At 38.4% G+C, this 20,716-nt stretch overlaps 1 protein-coding gene and 1 long non-coding RNA gene across 4 annotated transcripts in view; one reads left to right on the top strand and one right to left on the bottom strand.

Annotated features, from left to right (window-relative positions):
- Nucleotides 1-20,716, top strand: part of ntn4 (netrin 4) — a 32,793-nt gene that overhangs the window by 701 nt on the left and 11,376 nt on the right. The window contains exons 2-5 of the mRNA XM_044107821.1: nucleotides 2,378-2,931; nucleotides 11,788-12,066; nucleotides 18,684-18,810; nucleotides 19,751-19,936. Coding sequence (XP_043963756.1) covers nucleotides 2,378-2,931; nucleotides 11,788-12,066; nucleotides 18,684-18,810; nucleotides 19,751-19,936 — 1,146 coding nt within the window. The remainder of the gene's footprint in view (nucleotides 1-2,377; nucleotides 2,932-11,787; nucleotides 12,067-18,683; nucleotides 18,811-19,750; nucleotides 19,937-20,716) is intronic.
- LOC122826228 overlaps nucleotides 2,828-20,716 on the bottom strand; it is a 48,481-nt gene continuing 30,592 nt past the window's right edge. For all 3 annotated transcript variants that reach the window (XR_006369751.1, XR_006369753.1, XR_006369752.1), the window contains exons 4-7: nucleotides 4,715-4,945; nucleotides 3,462-4,012; nucleotides 3,293-3,379; nucleotides 2,828-2,915 (exon numbers count right to left, since the gene is read on the bottom strand). This is a non-coding gene — a long non-coding RNA (uncharacterized LOC122826228). The remainder of the gene's footprint in view (nucleotides 2,916-3,292; nucleotides 3,380-3,461; nucleotides 4,013-4,714; nucleotides 4,946-20,716) is intronic.

Genomic DNA, 20,716 nt, shown 5'->3' with positions numbered 1-20,716 from the left:
CAGCGGAACCTGACACTGTGGCCCTGCAGGGGGGTCACGGACCGTCTGGAAGGCGTCTGAATGCTGCTCATCCCGCTCTATAGCTGCCAAACTTTATCTGTGTCAGAGTCCACGCTGGCTGCAGTCTGTGGCAGGCAGGTGCACAATGCCTCCATTATCCGGTTTTGCATAACATTTCCGATCGAGGTAAATCACTTGACTTGTGTACATACAGTGAGTCAGACTGTAACTCTGCTCTGCCTTGCAGAAGTATTCATACCCCCATAAAGTCACATTACAACCACAAACCTCTATATATTATTAATTGTATTTTCAATTCTTTGCATATGAAAATCTTAATTTAGTTCCCTTTACTTTGGTACCAGTTGTAGCACCCAACTGCAAATAAAAAATGTAAAAAAAATTGATGCGTTTTGTAATGTTGAGTATATTATACTACTATTTTGTAGTAAGTTGGGCTGCTATGAACATGTAACGACTTATAAACCGTCCATTCATTTCTTGGCTAAATACAGCAAAGCTTTAAAAGAAAATTAAAAAAAAACATCTTAACCAAAAAAAAAAAAATTCACACAACTGTAAATATTAGGGCAAATATGAGCAAATTAAATAATTCTGTTGCTTAATTTTCATTCAAATATTACATGTTTAAGTTATTGTGAATTTAAAAGAGAAGGAATTTGCAATATTTGCATTTTTAATTGAAGAAAAAGATGATAAACTTGGTGAATTTGGTCCTTGGAGCAAGAAATATGGACCAAGTGTAAAATCCAGTGCAACCATTCACCTTTAAAATGATGTAACTGATTAAATTAATCTTTTTTATGTAATATCGAGCAATTTGAAAAATATTGTGTGGCACCTTGAAAAAACAAAAACAATGGAGAAAGAATCATGCTGTGAGAATGGTTTTCTTTGTCAGGAGCAGGGAAGCTGATGAGAAGATTGAAAAAGTTGTAATGGAGAAAATTTGAACTAAAAACATTTGCATAGATAAGAATGGTAGCTATGCTAATGCTAAACCTCAAAGGGCATAACAATAACAGAAGATAACCATAAACTGCTGAATCATCTTTTATGTGATTAGCGTTAGCTTCTGCAAAGTCTTTTTAACAGTGTAGCAGTTTAGTGTTGGCTTCTGCAAAAAAAAATTGTTCAGCAGTTTATGGTTATCTTCTGTTATTAGCTATCACTGATCACATAGAGGTTTAGCAAGTTAGCATAGCTACCACTAATATTATCAGAAGTTAACACTAAACTGCTAATGCATTGGCTTTGTTTAGCAGAAGCAAATCGTAAACTGCTAAACACACACACACACAAAAAAACAACTAACCAAAGCTAATGCTAACCGGCCACATCTTTATCTCCTTCTGGTTGACAACTGGTGTGAGACTTGCAAACAGTTTCAGTTTCAGCATCTAATTTTGGTTCCTATTGTTCCTGTAAAGCTGCATGGATAGGATGAGCAAAGTCGAACACATCCGAGTTCATCCAAGACATAGAAATGGGTAACATGTAACGGAATAAAGGCTCAAAAACTGCCGCCATCTTGAAGAATGTCATGCTCATATTGAAGTGGCTAATGGAAAATATAAAAGGACAAAAAAAGAGGGGTGAGCATAAAAATTTTTATGCTTGCTGCACTGCAATGATCCTCCAGTATCAAGTCATATTGATTTTTTTCAGGTTTTGCACAAAGAGACAGTCGGCCCAAGGCATATGCAAATTAAGCAGCTGCTTAGGGGCCCCAAGAGCACCAAGTTAGCATAATAAAATACGTAAATATATTTAAAATGACACTGAATAATACAGAAAAAATGCTAATACACATAGAAAAACAATTTCTATATTGTTTTTATAGCTTTTACACAAGAAAGGGTTAATATATTTCTTGTTGGGGAAATGTAAGGTAACTAACATGTTTGCTTGATTACTGTAAATTTAGTGCTTATCATCTGATGGGACTTTAAGATAATTAAAATATGGCACACTTAAATACCAATTTGCGTCACAAAATCCATTTTTTTAGTTGGTTAAAATCAACAGCCATACTAACACTGGTATCATGTAAGCTAAATGCGAACGATGCTAACAATAACAGGTATGTTACACACATAGAATAGTCTAGGAATGATGAAGCATTTAGTGTTGACTTGTTGGTATGTTGGGCCCCAACATACCAATGAAATTCACACAATTTGGGTCCCAACATACCAACAAGTCTTTTTGGAGACTTCTTGGTATGGCCTGCCAATAGAAAATGGACCTTACTGTGGTTCTGTGTGCAATAACTCTGTAAGTTCAGCTGTTTGGGGTATAGAACCTTCTCTACATTGACGAGAAGTCACCTTCCCTTCGTTTTTTCTCTACTCAGATGTTTCGGTGGGGGCGTTTCGAGCCGGTGTGGCTCCCCGCTGTGAGAGCAGGGCCTGCAACCCCCGCATGGGAAACCTCGCTCTGGGTCGGCGGGTTCTGACTCAATCCGTCTGCGGATACAATGGAACAGAGCTGTACTGCTCCTACGCCGACCCCAACGCCAACCTGGCCTGCAGCTCCCCCAAGTGCTCCAAATGCAATGCCGCATTGCCTTTCCTGTCCCACCTGGCCGGCGCCATGTCCGACTCGTCCTTCCGGCACCCCAACACCTGGTGGCAGTCTGCGGAAGGCGTGGAGTCCGAGACGGTCCAACTGGACCTGGAGACGGAGTTCTATTTTACCCACCTCATCCTCGTGTTTCGCTCACCCCGGCCTGCCGCCATGACGCTGGAGCGCTCCCAGGACTTTGGCCGAACGTGGAGGATGTTGCAGTACTACGCCAGTAACTGCAGCGCCACCTTTGGGCTGGAGGAGGGAAAAGCAGGCGGAGGCCGGGATGGAGCCGGCTGCACCTCTAAGTACTCTGGAGTTTATCCCTGCAGCCGAGGGGAGGTGAGGTGAAACTCTGTCAAGACTTTTCATACAACTTGAATACTCTGAGAAAATAGCTTATCCGTGCATTTACATGTTTCCAAAAGCTTTTGATATTGTTTACCAAGGCCAGACACAGTAACAAATTTTACAGGATGATAAATCATCTCAGAATTTATCGCAATAAACAATAATATTGCGGTTTTGAGAACACTCAAAAAAACATTGTGGTACACCATCTAAAATATTAACAAACTTTAATGTCTAACATTTAACAGTATAACCAGGAGATATTTCAAATATCCAAAATAAACAAAACAAGCAAAGGAACAACTAAAATGTAAATAAACAAAAAACAACTAGTTAGGACTGATCCACAAACCTGAAGTTGTTTCATCCAGTCTTTAGCAGAAAGAGAAACACCAGAAAAACAAACATGCAACAGGTGGAGCGGGGGGCGGAACCACACCTGCGGAGAAAATGCTGGAGGTGTGTCAGTGCTTTCCAACAACTTCTGAAAAAAAAAAAACTCCACTGATGAGATAATTTACCTGTCGCGTGTGGACGGTAATCCCTGCTGCAGAATCAGCGATTTTCCCGTGTTGGCTCAGTCACGCTACAGGCGAGTGGCGTAGGAAGCAGAACGAGAGCAGAGCCAGGTGATTGAGTGTTTAATCACCTGGCACACTTTGACTGCAGCGCTGCAGAGCTTCCTGAGATCCACTGATGTTTAATTGGAACCGTGTGAGTCGGGAGCCGCTCTGCAGCTGGGAGCCTGGCGGTCATTTCTACAAATTGTTTCTGACAGCTGCTGGAGCGCTGTGTGTAAACAACATTTTGTTTTCCTCCCTTGGTTTGTGGCTTTCTTGCAGTTGTGCAGGGAGCCTGACCTTTGACCTGTGACACCTCAGCTGATGAGCCAGATCTTAGAAGAGGTCAGGCAGGACTTTGACAGACCAGCTGTTTTCTCCTGCTGCTCAGCTGGCTGCTCTTTCTCCACCTCTGTAATTAGCCTTCACCCCTGAACCAGAGGCTCCAGAGCAAAACCAAGACAGCTGCACAAATACTTTACACCAAGGAGGCTGTTTGCCTCGTTCATACGCTGCAAAAACACAAAGTTTACCAAGTTAGCACACTGGAAATGAGACAAAACTGACTTACAAGTAACTTTTCAGCAAGATATAGGAGCTTGTTTTAAGTAAATGATTCCTTCATATTGATAACGTACTAGTAGGCCTGTCACAATAAATTTTGATAAATTGTTCCAGAAGTTATTGTGATAAATGATAATGTTGTTTTGGGACTAATTTTAATGGTAATCAATAAACTTTAAATTCTAATGAACATTTAACACTGGAACAAGAAGACATTTTAAATATCCCAACTAAATAAACAAAACAACAAATAGATTGAATTATGAAGTCTCTGTAAATAAAAAAAGGACTTTATGATACAAAAGCACCGGACTGAAGACTTTTATAATTCAGTTTTTGGTAGAAAGATAAAAACAATAAATCATGTCAATCAAAATTATTGAGTTTGGTTTAATTTATCATGTGATTAATTGACTTATTGATTATTGTGACAGGCTTACATAATGGTGCTATGGGAAAAATTTTATTTTATTTACTTAAAATAAGCTCATAAAAGTTACTCGTAAGCTACTTTTGTCTAATTTCAAGTGAATTTGGCTATTTAAACCAAAAATACAGAAGATTTTGTGTTTTTGCAGTGTAGCTGCTCAGATTCAGGACATTGCATCCAGGAATATTTGTCTGATTTGCTGAACATCTCCAAACCAAACCTCAGAGCAGATCTCACTGCTGTCTTGTAAATCTTCGCCGTCACTCTCACAGCTTTGTGCTTCATCACAAATCACCCTTGACAGTCGTCTCCTTCCACTCCACCCGGCCTCCTTTCTTCTTCTTCTTCACTTCTTTTCTGCACAGACATCAGCTTTGAAGGGTTGAGCCAAGGTGCTTAAACTCTTCCACCTTCAGCACCTCTCCAGCCTTCAGCCTCGTTTTACAATGATCTGCAAATGAGGCAGTTGTTGGTTTTGCTGAATTTTGTTTTACAATACATATTGAAGAAACACTAGTTTGTTTATCTAATATCTCTTTGGAGAATCAAATCAGAAGAGGGAATACACAGAATCCTTGATAATACAGTAGAAAATATAGTTGTTATAAAATCTAACTGGCCAGAACCAAAGGGCTCCAGAGATGTTCTGAAAAGCAATACCAGATTCTCAATAAATGAGTTTCTGTCAAAAACAGAAGAGAACAAGTATACTTTCAAGATGTTGGACGTGGTTTTGTTTAATGCTTGCAGCCCATTTCATTTTAAAGGGGACATATTATGAAAAGTTCACACTTTGCACATTTTTCTACTTCCATTTGGTTTTCTACTGCTTCTAAAAACAAACAAAGCGCTTAATTAAAAAACACCCAACCGTTTAATGACAACAGATGAATGCTTTTTGGTGTCTGGAAAATGAGCTGTTTCAAAAACTTTCCAAATGTTACATCACAAATCAGCAGCTGCAGGGTTTCCCTCAGTGTATTATAAGCCTGGCGGGCCACCAGGCTTTACTTGTGCCCCCACCAGGCTTAGCAAGTTTTCTGGGGAAATCTTGAATCTACAACCCCAACTCGTTACCTAGCAACCCAAGCAGAGCTCCAGCCCATTTGGTTAGCTAGTTTTACTGTTGTATAATGGCTGATGGAAAAGACAAGTGTTTTGTTGTTAACTTACTATGCAAAAACCACTTGCTGCATTCTTGTTGGTTGTGCAGGAGGCTCCACCTTTGCTTTTCATTTGTATAATTGTGCATCTGTTTGTAGAAATTTTTACACACGAATGTAAACATTCAGTTGGGCGTGTGGCCAGCAGCAGCTTATTTAAAGCAGAACTGATCCGACTAAAAACTCATTATCTAAGAATGACTTTATGCAAAACATTTTTAGCATAGCCCATAAACCTTTCCTAACATGTTCAAGGAAGCATAATAGGACACCTCTAAGGCTAAATGTGTAATCAGCACCACAATAAGCCAATCCGTTATGCTGGTTTTGCAAAACAAAAGCCTTACCAGTAATAATTAGCTTCCACCTGCATCAACATGATTGAAAATTGACATTTTTGACCACATAAGAAGTCAAAACAAGGTTCTATGTGTTGATTTTGCAGCCATCAAAGGTCTCAGGGTTGCATGAGAGCTGCTGGAATCAGATAAGTGAGACTGAAGGTTTGGAGCCGGGTGTCGGAGAAAGGGAGGGTGAAGGTGGGGAGGGATGGGGGTTTGTAGCTCGGAGCGATCGCAGGCAGCAGGTATTCTCGGTTTTCTGCTTCTCTCCTTTCTCTGGCGAACATAAAAGCGTGTCATCTCATGTGCTGAAAGCTTTCCGTGTTCACCTGTGATGTGGTAAAAAGGTGATGGTGGAGAGACGGAGGGAAAGTATTCACGCGTTCATGAGGCCAGCTGTAAGAATGCAAGTGTTTGTTAGACAGTCTGACCTCCTGAGGGAAGAGAGACGGAAACTCCACAGAGTGAAGAAGTACCTAGTTACATTTACTCAATTACATTTACTTGAGTATTTTTTCTGAAATAGAAAATACTTTTGGAAGTATTTTTACTAAACTCTACTTTTTACTTTTACTTGCGTAACTTTATTATGAAGTATTTCTGCTCTTATTTGAATAGATTTCTGGATTCTGTACCCATTGAACGAGGAAAAAATATATTTTTACCAAAAATTTAGAAACACACTTTCAGTTTTTATTAAAGTTTAGTTTTATTATTGAAAGAAACTGATTTGGAGATTTTTTCAATTTGCTATGTTTTGTTATTTACAAAATACCAAAAATTATTTGCATTTTGGTCCGTCTGATGATGTAATTTTTAAATATTAAATTATTGCTTATTTGATCAGTTACTCACTATCTGAGTAAACTTTTTGCCACCTGACTGACGTTGGCAGCCCAGCTTCTTCAAATCAGACAAAGCTGGTGTCAAACGTTTGTGCTGCAAATTTTTTTGTTTGTGCCGCTATCATTTTAAAGATATTAAGAAATGTTTCCAGAGGTCATGAAAGGTCAATCGGCCCCCTCACCTTCTTCAAATCAGACAAAATTGGTGTCAATCAACTTGACTGTTTGTGCAGCAAAAAATTCTGTTTGTGCTGCTTTGGCTTTGAAGATATTAATGAAAATTTAAAGGTCAAAAGATCAACCAGCTCCCCTACTTTTATGAAATCAACATGACCTTTAAAACGTCATTAATATCTTCAAAGCAGCACAAACAGAAATTTTTGCTGCACAAACACTTTACACTATTTTTGTCTGATTTAGAGAAGACAGTGGGGCCAACTTCATTTAGGTCTTTTCACCAAATACTTTTTTTACTTTTACTTGAGTAATTTCTTGGATGGCTAAATATGTTGAAGTAGTTCTACTCTTATTGTTACACCATTTTTAGGTACTCTGCCCCCTTCTGATGCACACACACACGCACACACACACACACGCACACACACATGTTTGCGTGGCTATCTTTGTGGGGACTTTCCATTGACCTCCATTCATTTCTACAGCCTAAACCTTATTCTTACCCTAACCCTACCAATTCACACCTTAGTCCTACATCTAACCCCTGACCCAAAAGCAGCCTTTCCCCTTGTGGAGACCAGACTTCGGTCCCTACAAAGTAATATGTGTCAGGAAAATGGTCCCCACAAGGTATTACAAACAAACGCACACACGCACATGCACAAGTGTTTCCCTTTTCTGTGGTTCCAACACACACTCTGGTCTCCATGCCCTTTCAGATAAACACATACAGTTGCTCTCCGTCTGTCTGCTGGGAAGGAAATGCCGTTTTTCTGAAGGATGTCAGTCTCATTGGCTAGACGCCGCCGCCGCCCCTCCCTCCCAGAGTTTCCCTCTCTCCGTCTTTCTGCTTCCATCAATGCCCATTGTGCCTGTTTACCAGATTACAGTGCACAGCGCTTTGATGGAATTAGGCCTGTTAAAGCTGGGCTTACTTTACTTCGCACACTGAAACAGGAAGAAAGATATTCAGTGTCCCGCAGTGAACTCACAACCTCAGGCCTGAAATCTGTTGCATTTTTTAATGGCAGGTGGGAAAGGCTTTTCATCTCCAAAAGGTGCTTTGAACACAGTCGATCCGTTCGGTCTTTTCAACCTCCAGCAATAACAGTAGTAGTTGATTTCCTCTGCCACTAACGAATGTGAATATTTTGAAACATGAGAAAGGATCAAATACAAACTGAATTAATAAAAAGCTCAGTTTAAAAATGAGCACAAATGAACTTGATCTTGTTTTTCGCCCTGATTTGATTTTTTTCCCAGGCTTCAAAAGCCATGCTTTCTGCTTGGAGGACAATTCTCAGCCTTATTTACAGTAAACGAGATTCTTACTCCGTTCACACAGCTCAACAACTCCCAACAACACAATTAGTCAGCAGAATGTCTAACTTCCTTTTTAAATCAAACTCACACAGTGAAAGAAACTGCTTGTGACTGTAAACCAAAGTTTAGCAATAATTTATTTTCTATAAGCTGATGTCCCTTCCTGTTTTCAATTATTGTGAAAATATTTATCAAATAATGAAAAAGACAAGTTTTGACTTAAATTGCCTAAGAAATATAAAAATGTAGTAACTAACAGGTTTGCTTTTCAATGTCTAAAGGTAAACTAATCCAGACATTTCAGACATAAATCACATTCATCACTTTATTTCAAATCTTTTCAAACATCCTGCATAGTTAATTAGCTGCTGCTGCCAGTCTGTGTTTTTTCAGTGTCTGAGCAAAATAAACCAGAGAATGCTGAACTCCAGCTGCCGTCTAAATGTATATCAACACATGTAGCATTAGCTTAACCCTTTAAAACCTAAGTTTCAAATCTCCATCTGGATATTTTTGTTTATTTTAATTGTATGAAGTTCTCTAAATGTCCTGTGAATAAATATATTTGCCCATTTATCCATAACAACTGGAACTTTCAATATCTAGCAGTTATTGTTACAATTTACCCTGAGCGCCCCTCAGATTAATTTCACTCCCTGCTTCGGTGGGAAGAGTTATTACTGAAATTACAGTAATAACTGGATATTGACTGGAAAGCGCAACGTCTCCCCTTTCAGAAACCGTTGGAATTTTTCAGACAGCACAAAGTATCGCAGAGTTACGATATCGCAAATTTGTCTGGATCGTCACCAACACATTTGGTCTAGAAGAGTTAAACTGACTTTGAATGACTTTGAAGAGAAGCCTGAAGTTTTAGTAGGACAGATGGTGTCATCTGGAAAAAATGTTTTGTCACCTCTGTAACCTTAGTGCAGTTTAAGCCTCATGAGGTTATTTGAAGAAAAACGCCTTTAAATTCCTAGGTTGGGTGCCTGTTTGCTAGGTCTTCTTCTGAGACATTTCATGTGGCCTCCTATTCCTGAAATCAGCAAATGAACACTATATAAATTCTTATATGAGCTCATTCAAGCTGGATACTTTGCTTTGATTACTACATGCTGTCATCGTTCAGCTTTCATTTGGGACGTTCTTGTACTGTATAGGTTGACTTTGAACCAAGAAAACATGACACTGCATTGTCCATAGTCCAGCTGATGGTGGTAGACCATGTGACTCAAAAAGATTACATCATAAACCTGAAACTCATACTGAGCTTTTTCATAGTAGGACACTCAGAAAAACACAGTGTATTTGGAGACTTTTACGTTTTATCTCTAAATTTAAATGAAAACTGAAAGAAACAAAAAGCTCAAATTGGACCGTAGTAGGACTGTGATCTGTCGGTGCGTGTTTGAGTGCATGCCAGCAGCGGTGTACGGGTGTGCTCATGTTGCCGTGGCGTTGCCGGGCTGTCATTGGCCTTTTGTCCAGTCCTGAGTTATGTGGATCTGCATCTTCATCCCCGGCTTTGTGCTGCCCAGCTCTTCATGCTCTCCTGTGGACCTGGCACCCCCTCGTCCTATTTGTCGTATTCTCTTAATCGTGGATCACAAAGCCATGCCCCTGTGACCTCATCCAATAACGAGGAAGTTAATAGCGTTCCTCCATCACACCTCCAGCCAATCAGGGTGGAGCACCAAGACTTTTCTTACATCTTACTCAAAATATAAATGATATCAACTTGTTTTATTTTCCAGCCAGGGTTTGGAAGTGACACCAACTATTTCCCCCACAACAACAGCAGTGGTGTTAGTTGCTAGCGGCAGCAATAGCCATGGCAATGGCAGGCCATAAAGGGATCGTCAATTCAAAGGATTTTCAGGGAACAGACAGAGACAGAACGGGGAATGCACTTGTGCAAGAATGCCCGGCAACATCAAGGTCACCTGAGGTTACATCCAAGGATGCTGGGGTGTAAATCAAGGTCCAAATGATCCTAAACCAGCTCCCAATAAAGGAGCAGATGAGCTGGACCAATGTGTTTTATTCTATTACCGAATAAACTGACATAACCCCTTAAAGCAGAGAATTAAGTAGATGTTACAGATCTTCAAAAGACAAAAGCATTTGAGATGTAAAAGTCTTGAAAATTTACAAAACTTGATCTAGTGGCCTCTGAAGCTACATTAGGTAAAATAAAAAATAAAACACAGTAAAAACTCAAACACCTTTCTACCGATTTCTTCTGTCCAAAGACTCAAAAATGTCTCCACTCTAATTGGCATGAAGTTACTTTTAGTGCCAAAAACATGGTGTTGTTAAAAAGCTAATTGCTGACAGAGTTTAAATTTGAGTGAAATGAAGCGCAATGACCTACATTACTGTTGTTCAATTTAACCATTACAAGTAACAACCAGACTGTACCAAAATGACACTTTTAGCCTCTTCCATTCACTTTGTTTATGTTTTATGCAACCACCAAAAGGCCTCCCAAAATTGACTCTGTGTCACTTAATCATTCGAGGCGCCATGATGGACGTTGGAAGTGAGGATTGGGAGTATTGAACTGAGCGACTGAAGTTGTTTTCCAAAGTTGTTTTTGCCAGTTTATTCATGGCTTCTACTTGTTCGAATCGAGCTAATTTTGAGCGTAACACACCTGGTTGAGGCTCATAGACAGCGTTATTTACAGAAGCTTTAAACAGCTTTAAAGTCAGTTTCTAATCACTGTTCAGCATTACGAATTGTCTTATAGGCAAACAGGACTTTCCATAGATTTTTAATAGAGTGGAATAGCTGAGATTTTCCCTGAGTAATTTGGGAGTTCAGGAGTCTAATGGGCTCAGGATTTAATAAATTGCTAAGCTCAAACATCTCCCTACTATTTTTTATGTGTAAAAACATGAGACCTACAGGTGCTTTCATTCACTGTTGCTTTGTTTTCATAACAGTTTTCTAATATGATGTACTCTGATAAGTTATTTGAGAAAATGTGCTGTATTTTGGTAACAATGCTGGTCAGAACAGGAGTAAAAATTGCAACTTTTACTTCAATATTGCCCTTGTAAATTACAGGCAGTAATTTTTGGGAGTTCAAAAGTTTATGGACTTGCGGTATTAAACGATTGCACAATTGGACGGTGTGTGAAACTCAAACACCCTCCAACCAATTTCTTCTATTGGATGATTTAAAAACAAACATCAGTCTCGCCATATATTTACTTTATATTGCAAATGGAGTGAGTGACAAGTGTTACTACACCATTAAGTGTGAGGTATTTGCTATGAAAATCTGTTTTGTTTGGACAGTTTGGCTATTTTCAGATGCTAATGGGCCATACGAATGCCCAGGTATTTCAGACATGTCAAGTTTCTTTTTTTTAAAAGTAGTCAGAGGATAGCATTCCACATCATTAACTCCAAACATCTTTCTCTGACTGCAAGGTGATTTATCGAACCCTCCCGAAGTGGCAGTCGCTGGATCCGTTCGGTTTGGAGGGCCAGCAGCAACTGAGGGTGACCAATATCCGAATCCGGCTGCTGAAGAACCAGCCGTGCCCCTGCCAGGTCAAAGCTCCCGCCTCTACAAGGAAACCTCTTCCTGTTCAACACTTTGCCATCTACGACCTGATAGTGAAAGGAAGCTGCTTCTGCAACGGCCACGCAGAGCAGTGCGTCCCTGCGCCGAAATACCAGCCCACCAGAGACCGCACCAACCACGTGGTAAGAGCAGAAACGGCTGTGAAATTTGACCCAAATTGCAGGTTCTTGATAATTTGGCTAAAAAAGTGCTGCACCAACAAATTTTTTAATATATATATAAACAAATGCAAATTTTAGCAATTTTTTAGTGTTTTTTTTTTTACATGAAATAAATCGTGGATTGAATTTTTACATCAGACCGACAAGTATTAGTATTATTTATTATTTATTTCTCATTATTACAGTAGAAACTATGCCCTATTTTTATTTACATCATTTTCCAGAAACATCAACATTTCTGCTTTTTGTTGCTTTAAAACTTAAAAACACAAATAAAATGGTATTTCTTTGAAACTGACCACAGATTTCCTTTAGTAAATATTTAAAATTTTTAAGTGCACTTTTCAGAAAAAGTTACATAAGATTTGTGCCTCCAAAACATTTACAAACCAGTACAGCTTATGTAGCTGTACTGGTTTGTAAATGTCGTAGACCCTTTTTTTTTATAAACATTGGATTTAAATTTAATTAAAATGCTATAGCATGAGCTTAAACATAACATTTATGCCTCTCTAGGCAGAGCCAGGTTGTTTTGTTGTAGTTTTTTTACTTAAATAACCAAATATTCATTTTAAAACTGCCTTACATAATTATTCAGATCATCTTTGTCTGATATTTTAACTTGTTTTGAAACATGAATGTCTGACAAAGAAAAAACAGAATAAATCAGTAAAGAGCCACTGTATGCAAGCATGGCTGTAACCTATAATTTACTACAATTACTGCTTCTGATGGACACTTTTTAGGCATTAATAACTATGTGCAAAAGCCTTTAGGTAAAACAGTATTTCCAGTAATAACTGGACATTAGTGGCTGTATAATAAAATTTTGATTCTCTAATACTAATAAACTTCTTTTCAGCCTGCTTTTTTAGACAGAATGACACATTTTTCCAGTCTTTGATCGTTATCTGGCAGTAATCACACCCTCTGGACATTTTTTCTTGTTTTACTGAAATCAAGATGTTAGGACCAGGCATCTTAAGAACAGTTTAGTTTCTTTGTGTCGACTGTTTTGTTTATAACATTTGAGGAGGGGTCACCTTTCCGTCTTGGTCAGATAAATATCTGTTTATAACAGAGTCAAGAGAAGGATGTTTGTGTTTGTTGATGAAGGTGTGAATCGGTGATGTTTTGACTTGAGTGTGTCATGGTGGAGAGCTTATCGATAAATCTCCACAAATACAAATTTACGACACACAACCCGCTTGTTTTTCTGAAACAAGAAAAACTGGGAAGGTATTTCTCAAGATAAACAATATCACTGCGTCGACTGTTAGGCTTAAATTTCTTTTCAGACCACTAACAAAATAAACTTTTGTGATACAAATCTCGTGTTTTTACTTTTATAAAATGCAAACACAGTTTTTTCAGCTGAATGTGAAAGTCATCAGTTAACAGCACTGAGACTACATAGGTAATCTGATTTTATATTACTGGATTTCAGGGCTGCATTTGTCACAGTTGATAGTGTTTAATACAGTGAAAAAGTGGGTGGAAATATAATCTGTGGTACCGAGTTAGACGGCCATTTTAACTCTGATATATACTTCAGATTTTACTATCAAAAAGCTCACCAGAAGTCAGAATATCCAACTACAAAATCCAATAAAATAACTTATAACAGTGTGTAATAGTTGCAGAAGTAACTTAATAATTAGCCATTTTAGTTTATATCTTATTAAATTAGCTGCAGTAATAGTACTGCAAAAGATCTGTTAGCAAATATGCTACTTTAATATTTAAAAACATAAATACGGAGATAAATTTATTGTGTTTCGCTTGTAGTTTTGTCACTTTTAGCTAGAGTCACAATCAGACTCTGTTTGACTTTGACTAGTTAAATTAGCATCTGTAGCTATTGTTAGCATTTAGCTTTTAGCTTAGACTGCAAAAGAGCATCTATTGCTTCTTCATGCTAACTTAGCTTAGCTGCTAGAGTCACAATCAGACTGTGACTTTTTTACTTGTTAAATTAGCATCTGTAGCTATTGTTAGCATTTAACTTAGACTGCTAAAGAGCATCTATTGCTTCTTCATGCTAGCTTAGCTTACCTTCTAGACTCACAAAGAGACTGTGACTCTTTCACTTGTTAAATTAGATAGAGAATCTTTTCCACAAGATAGTCCTTACCTGAAAAGCAAGTAAACATATCAGCTTCAGTTAATTAGCATCTGTAGCTACTGTTAGCATTTAGCTTAGTCTGCTAAAGAGCATCTCTTGTTTCTTCATGCATGCTTAGCTTAGCTTCTAGAGTCACAAAGAGACTGTGACTCTTTCACTTGTTAAATTAGATAGAGAATCATTTCCACAAGATAGTCATGACCTGAAAACATGTAAACATGTCAGCTTCAGTTAATTAGCATCAGTAGCTATTGTTAGAATTTAGCACAGACTGTTAAGGAGGATCCATTGATTCTCAGAGCCTATAAGTTTGAATTATAAGAACAGATAACTTGTTAGGTTTCCCCAAAATGTTGAAGGATGTCTCTTTGCTACTTTGGGTAAGCTAGCTGACATGCTAGTACACTAGCCGCTAACAACAATTAAACCCAATTAACCAAAATGTTTGACTGGCACTTTGATGAAAACTAAATGTTAAACCTCTTTTGATAATTTAAATTTAAATGTAATGAAAACAATGTTCTTAGTTTCTTGGATCATGAATTCAGTCAGTCAATCTGTTATTTACTCAAAGACACCACAGCCCAACAAACCAGACGCAGGTAACAACTAAAACCTTTTCATCTCTGAATTGGAAATAGAGCAAAACATTTTTGGCATATTTTACATAATGAATACACAGGACGATTCATGTGTTTCCTTTGAGACTAAAGCTGCTGATATCTGATTTATTGGGCACAACCCTTTAAATCTGAAAATCTGACTATTGCCATGCCAAGAAATTCCTAGTAGCTCTTTGGTTTTCACAAGGATTTCCTTCCTTTGAGGGCAGAAAATCTGGCCTCTAAACCACAAGACTCAAAAGCACTGCTCTGCTTGTCAAAATAACTCTAATCATAGAAATACTCATTATTTGCCTTTTCACAGAAATGTGTCTTACCCTATTTAATATTTTTACTTTTGAATAGTTTTTTCCTTGCCTTATTACGTTTGCAACGTGCACCATCCAGGTCCAGTCGGTAAACACGGACAGGTTATATAAATGCCTTTTCCTGCCTATCAGCAGTTTGCTTTGTGCCTCCATGTTAGCAGACAGCTGCTGGTTCTGGCAAAACCCAAACAAGCAGAGCAGCACCAGACATGAGATGAGAGTAGAGATTAAAGCTAACCCCAGGAAGGGCAAAAACGGTCATGTGTTCATTCATTTTTAATTTTTTCTATATAAATTTGAAGTCTTTGAATTCGGCCTTTTCATGTTGACTTTACTCACATCTGCGCCTGTTTTTGTCCATCTAAAGTATTCTTAGGAATGCAGTGTTTTGTCTTCCCCAAGTGTGAGCTGCTGTGCAGTAATCAGCAGAGAAAGTTTCCCCAGCAGTCATTACTGCTCAGACACGAAGAGGAAAAGGGCTCGTTTGTTTGTTGTCCCTCCACAGGGGTTTTGCGGTTCAGGGTGATTACACTGTCTGATGGCTGACCACAAAGCCAACACACACTCTGTGACATCCACGGTCTGCTACTGTTGCATTACCAGCAATTAGTCCACTAATTGAGAGTAGCTGCTTCTAAATCCATGCTCCTTTCTTTTCATGTCAGTTTCTGAGCTTCCTAGCTTTGTAATATTCACAAATTTTTGGTTGAAGATTTTTGCGTGAAATCTGACTCATCTGATCGTCATCTGTGGTTTTGTTCGTGTTTGTTTTGTAAAAACTTAACTTCAAATGTACTGCTTTGCCTTCTTTTGCTGCTGAGTTGTTTGAGGTACATATTCAGAGACATAGAAACATAAAATTGGCAGGTATTTTGGTTTCAAAACTGCCTTTTTAAATCATCTTAGGCTCCAGAGGAAACATTTGGAGTGAGGAGAAGTTTCTCTGGCTTTATGGAGTGCTGATCCTGTTGGGATCAAAGGTGTAGAACTCACAGTGTTCAGCTGCATCCGAATGGGGTGTGTTACTTTTGCTGGGATGTTTTATTATAAAATATTTATAATGTTTAAGGACCAACTGATCACATGAGAATCAAATTTTTAGCACAAATCAGTATTGTGTTGGTCCATCATATAAAATTTCACTAAAGTACATTAGTTTTTGAAATGGCTTCTTTTCCAGACACCAAAAAACATTAATTCATTGATAAAAAACGACTGGGTTGTTTTTATTTAGAAGAACTAAAGCTGTTTTTAGAAGTAGTAAAAACCCAAGAGGAAGTTGAAAACCATGCAAAATATAAATTTTGAATAATAGGTACTTTCTAAGGTGACCTATTATGCTTTCCTGAACATGTTAAGATAGCTCTATGGGTGATACAAGACATGTTTTGTATCTTACATCACATCTTTTGCACAAAATCAGTCTCAGATCATGAGAGTTTAGACTGGTCAGTTCCATCTATTTTGAGCTGCTTTTGGGCCTCTTGTTACTTTAAATCCAAATTAGCTGCTGCTGGCCACACCCGCCACGTGTAAAATGGCTACAAACAGATGCACAATTATACAACCGTACATCTTTGAAAAGCAGTCGTGAAACCTCCTGCACAACCAACAAGAATGCAGCTAGTGATTTCTGGATATGATTCAACAACAAAACTCTTGCCTTTTCCAGCAGCCATTGTACAGCGTATATCGTGGTGAAACCAGCTGACAAAGAATGCCAGAGCTCTGCTTGGTTGCTAGGTAACGGTGGACTCCTCTGGCGTTGCTAGTTAACGGGTTGGGCCTGCTAATTTGTGATGTTATATTCCGGAGGTTTTTGAAACAGCTTGTTTTCCACACACCAAAAAACATTAATTTCTTTTTTTTAAAGCACCTGAGCTGTTTATACAAACAGTAGGAACCCAAAAGGAAGGATAAAAACATGCAAAAATATGAATTTTGAAGAATAGACCCCCTTTAAATGTTGAACTTAAAGGGGCAAAATGAGGAAAAGTTTCATGTTTGCAAAGTACTGTTGACTTTACACAACTGGGCGTGTGCAGCTTTCAGTGTGTACATGCTGTCCCTTATCACAGGATGGGAAATGTGAAATGGGTTTAAATGCCAGTTGTTTTCTCCTTTATGTCTTCCTCTTCCTCTCCTTTCTGGCCTCCCTCTCCACCAATTAATCACTTCTCCATTTTTGTGAAACGTGTCATCAGGTCTCCGGCCTCTTGCTCGTCTGGCCCTCTCATTTGTGCGACCGCTCTCCCCTGTCAGTGTGAGTGAAATGTGTGTAAAAGCGAGCGTGTGGTTCCTGCAGATGCTGCGTCGTTTACGGCCCGCTCCTATAGCGTGTGTTTAAGGCTGCTCTCAGATCAGCGTATTGCGCATCAGTTGCCGTGGGAAACAGACGCAACACTCGAGCTGCGTTTTGTAGCTTTGGCAACGCTTGTGTGCGCGTTGATTAGTGCCTACCTAATCATTGTATAATTGTGTGTCCTACATTACAGTTGCACAGTGTAACGCAAACAAATAAAGAGCTTCCTCAGATGCTTTGACCCCTCTCCCCCATCATTATCCAGCATGCATGGCATTCCAGCTCAAAGGAATGACAAGGAGATTGTTATTGTGCTCTGTGCACCGCATACTTTTACTCTTCTCATACACACACACACACTTATAAACGCACACACAGGCCTTTCAGAGCAGTGGCCTGTTTTTATTTCCAGCATTGAAGCAAAAATAATCACCAGTTTGTTGCTAATTTGGGAGAGAAATGTTGGTGGAGAAAAAATGTGATGAAGAAAAAAAATGGCACGATTTGAAAAATAAGTGTAGTTCATCCATTTACAGTATGACACGACAGCATATTAGGGCCTTTGTAGATACATTTCCATAAAAAACCCCCTCTTTTTTTCCAATTTCTGAGTTTAAAAAAAACTCAGAGATTTTGAGATTAATCTTCAAAATTTTCTAGAAATTTTTCTAGAAAAATTCAGCAATTAATCTCAAAATTTCCAAGCTTTTCTTTGGAAATATTCACTCTTTCTTTCATTTCCCATCTGCAACGTCCCTAAAACGTGATCGAGTGATGACGCATTTAAGTTGTGTTTTTTCTGTCCCATTCCTCTAGGAAACATAACCTCTGGTGTGCAAACGAACATATTTTGATTTCAAAACTGACCAATATTGTCTTGAGGATAAGTAGCAGAGGTTGTTCTTATAAGCCTCCGTTTCTGCGCCAGATTTAAACTGAATCAGACATCGTTTTAAGAAATGTTTTAAATTGTTTTCACATTTGAGAAACTGATAATCTTCAGCCCCAAAAATCCAAAACTGATTCTGTCTTATATCACCACTACACGTCTATTAAATACATTGTACTTTTCTATATTAATAGCTTTAAAATTGCCTCCTTCTCATCTTTACGATGTAGGATTTTTTAGTTGTGATAAAATTAGAAAATACACATTAGAAGGGAAACTTAAATGAAAATTCTGTTTTCTGTCATTATTTAGCATTCACCTTTTATTGCAGGTTCATGGGAAATGTGTGTGCAGGCACAACACTGCAGGAGATCACTGCGAGCGCTGCGCTCCTCTTCACAACGACCGACCCTGGCAGCCCGCCGACGGACTGACGGGAGCGCCGCACGAATGTCGCAGTAAGCTGGACAAACATGTAATTCATTAAGAACTACTGTGATGTTTTCTGCCATCATTATTGGTCTGCAAAATGTCAGAGAATTTCATTTTAAACCAGAATAATTGGCCGTTGATTGATTGGCATTTAAAACGTGTTTCCTGTTGTCTGTAAATCTGAAATCCAACATTTTCCCAATCACTGAATGCACTGTAATTTGACACTACTGATAACAGCGCTCTTGAAGAAAACTAAAAGATATTTTCAGTGTCAATAGAGAGTCTGAAGAAGCTGTACTTCACTGCAAAAAAACAAGATCTTACCAAGTATCTTTGGTCTGGTTTCTAGTGCAAATATCCTCGTTCACTTGAAATAAGACAAAACTAACTTACAGGTAACGTCAGATGAAAAAGTAGCTACTAGTTCCACTGGCAGATTGTTTCACTTACAACAAGACATTTTTCATCAACATTAAGAAATTATTGACTTAAAACAACCTCTTATATCTTGCTGACAAGTTACTTTGGGATTACTTTATCTTTCTTCAGGTGAACTAAAATTAGACCAAACGTAATTGATAAAATTGTGGGGGGGTTTTCTACAACATGTTGAGACGTGCCTGCAACAAGAGAGAGCAGCATTTTCAGCAGAATATAAGAAGGCTGAATGTCTTAAAGTAAAGTTGTTCTGTTTTATCTCTTTGAGATAAAACCAATGTTTATAGGAATTAGCTTTACTAACTCTTATTGATTATATAAAATACTAAATCCAACTTAAAATAGTAATATCTGCTTTATTTCGTATTTAAATTCAAATCTTATTTTACACCACATTACAAAAATCTGAAATCTCTTAATAGAAGCATGAAAAATCTTAATGTTTTAGCAGGAAGTTGTTGCATGACAAAGCCAAACTCCAGTATAAATATTGTCGAGTTGTTTATTCTTTTATTTCGCCTCCAGAGTGTAAGTGTAACGGACACGCCCAGAGCTGCCGTTTCGATTGGACGGCGTGGAGCGACTCCGGCCAGCGAAGCGGCGGCGTCTGCAACTGTCTGCACAACACCGAGGGGCGTCAGTGTGAGAAATGCAAAGCTGGCTTCTTCAGAGACCCGCAGCGGCCTCACACGGCTCCAGACTCATGCAAACGTAAGAGTCACTAACAAAACGCTAGCATAACACTACATAAACAAAACAAATTTGTATCCAAGATGAATTTGCTCCAGTTGCTTTGAAAAGGTTCGACATTTGTCTCTGTAGACAGTTTCCATTCCTTAGACCAGCGGTGTCAAACTCATTTTTGTTTTGGGCCAAATCTAGATCATGAATGCTCTTACAGGGCCGGTTGCTGCAGAATGTATTGATAAAAAACGTGTTCACAAACTGTTAAGATATCGATCAATTCTTAAAATTAAATAACATTATTGAACATCTTTTCAGTCCCTCCAGGATTCCATGATACTTTTTGTGATTTTTTGTGGTACTAATTTGGACATATTTGTGTTTATTTCTGACGGTAAATAATACAACGTTTTATATAGATTATGGACTATAATCTGATATCAATTAAGGCTGAGGCATCTGTTTAGCACAAGTAAGAAAGATTTTGACAATTTTTGAGAGCAATTTGCAATAAACTCCCAATCATGTATTAGGGTAAAATAGTGCAGGGATTTGTTGATTTTGTGTGTATTTACATGATAATTTACAAGAAACTGGAGGGACTGATTGATATTATTTGGCAGTAAACTGATAAAAACTGCATTGATTTGATTGATAACATAATATCTAAGCACACTTGGTGTTTAGTCAAAGATTGAGAGGGGCACATAACAAGCGATGGCGGGCCAGATTTGGCCCACATGCCTTCAGTTTGACACGTGATTTAGACGGTTCACCACTGTTCCATGTTTTGAGTCTCAAAGCCTT

The sequence above is a fragment of the Gambusia affinis genome, linkage group LG23 (genome assembly GCF_019740435.1).
Source record: "Gambusia affinis linkage group LG23, SWU_Gaff_1.0, whole genome shotgun sequence".
NCBI lineage: Eukaryota > Metazoa > Chordata > Actinopteri > Cyprinodontiformes > Poeciliidae > Gambusia > Gambusia affinis.
Note: the sequence above shows the minus strand (reverse complement) of the source record. Positions and strands in the feature narration are given on the sequence as shown.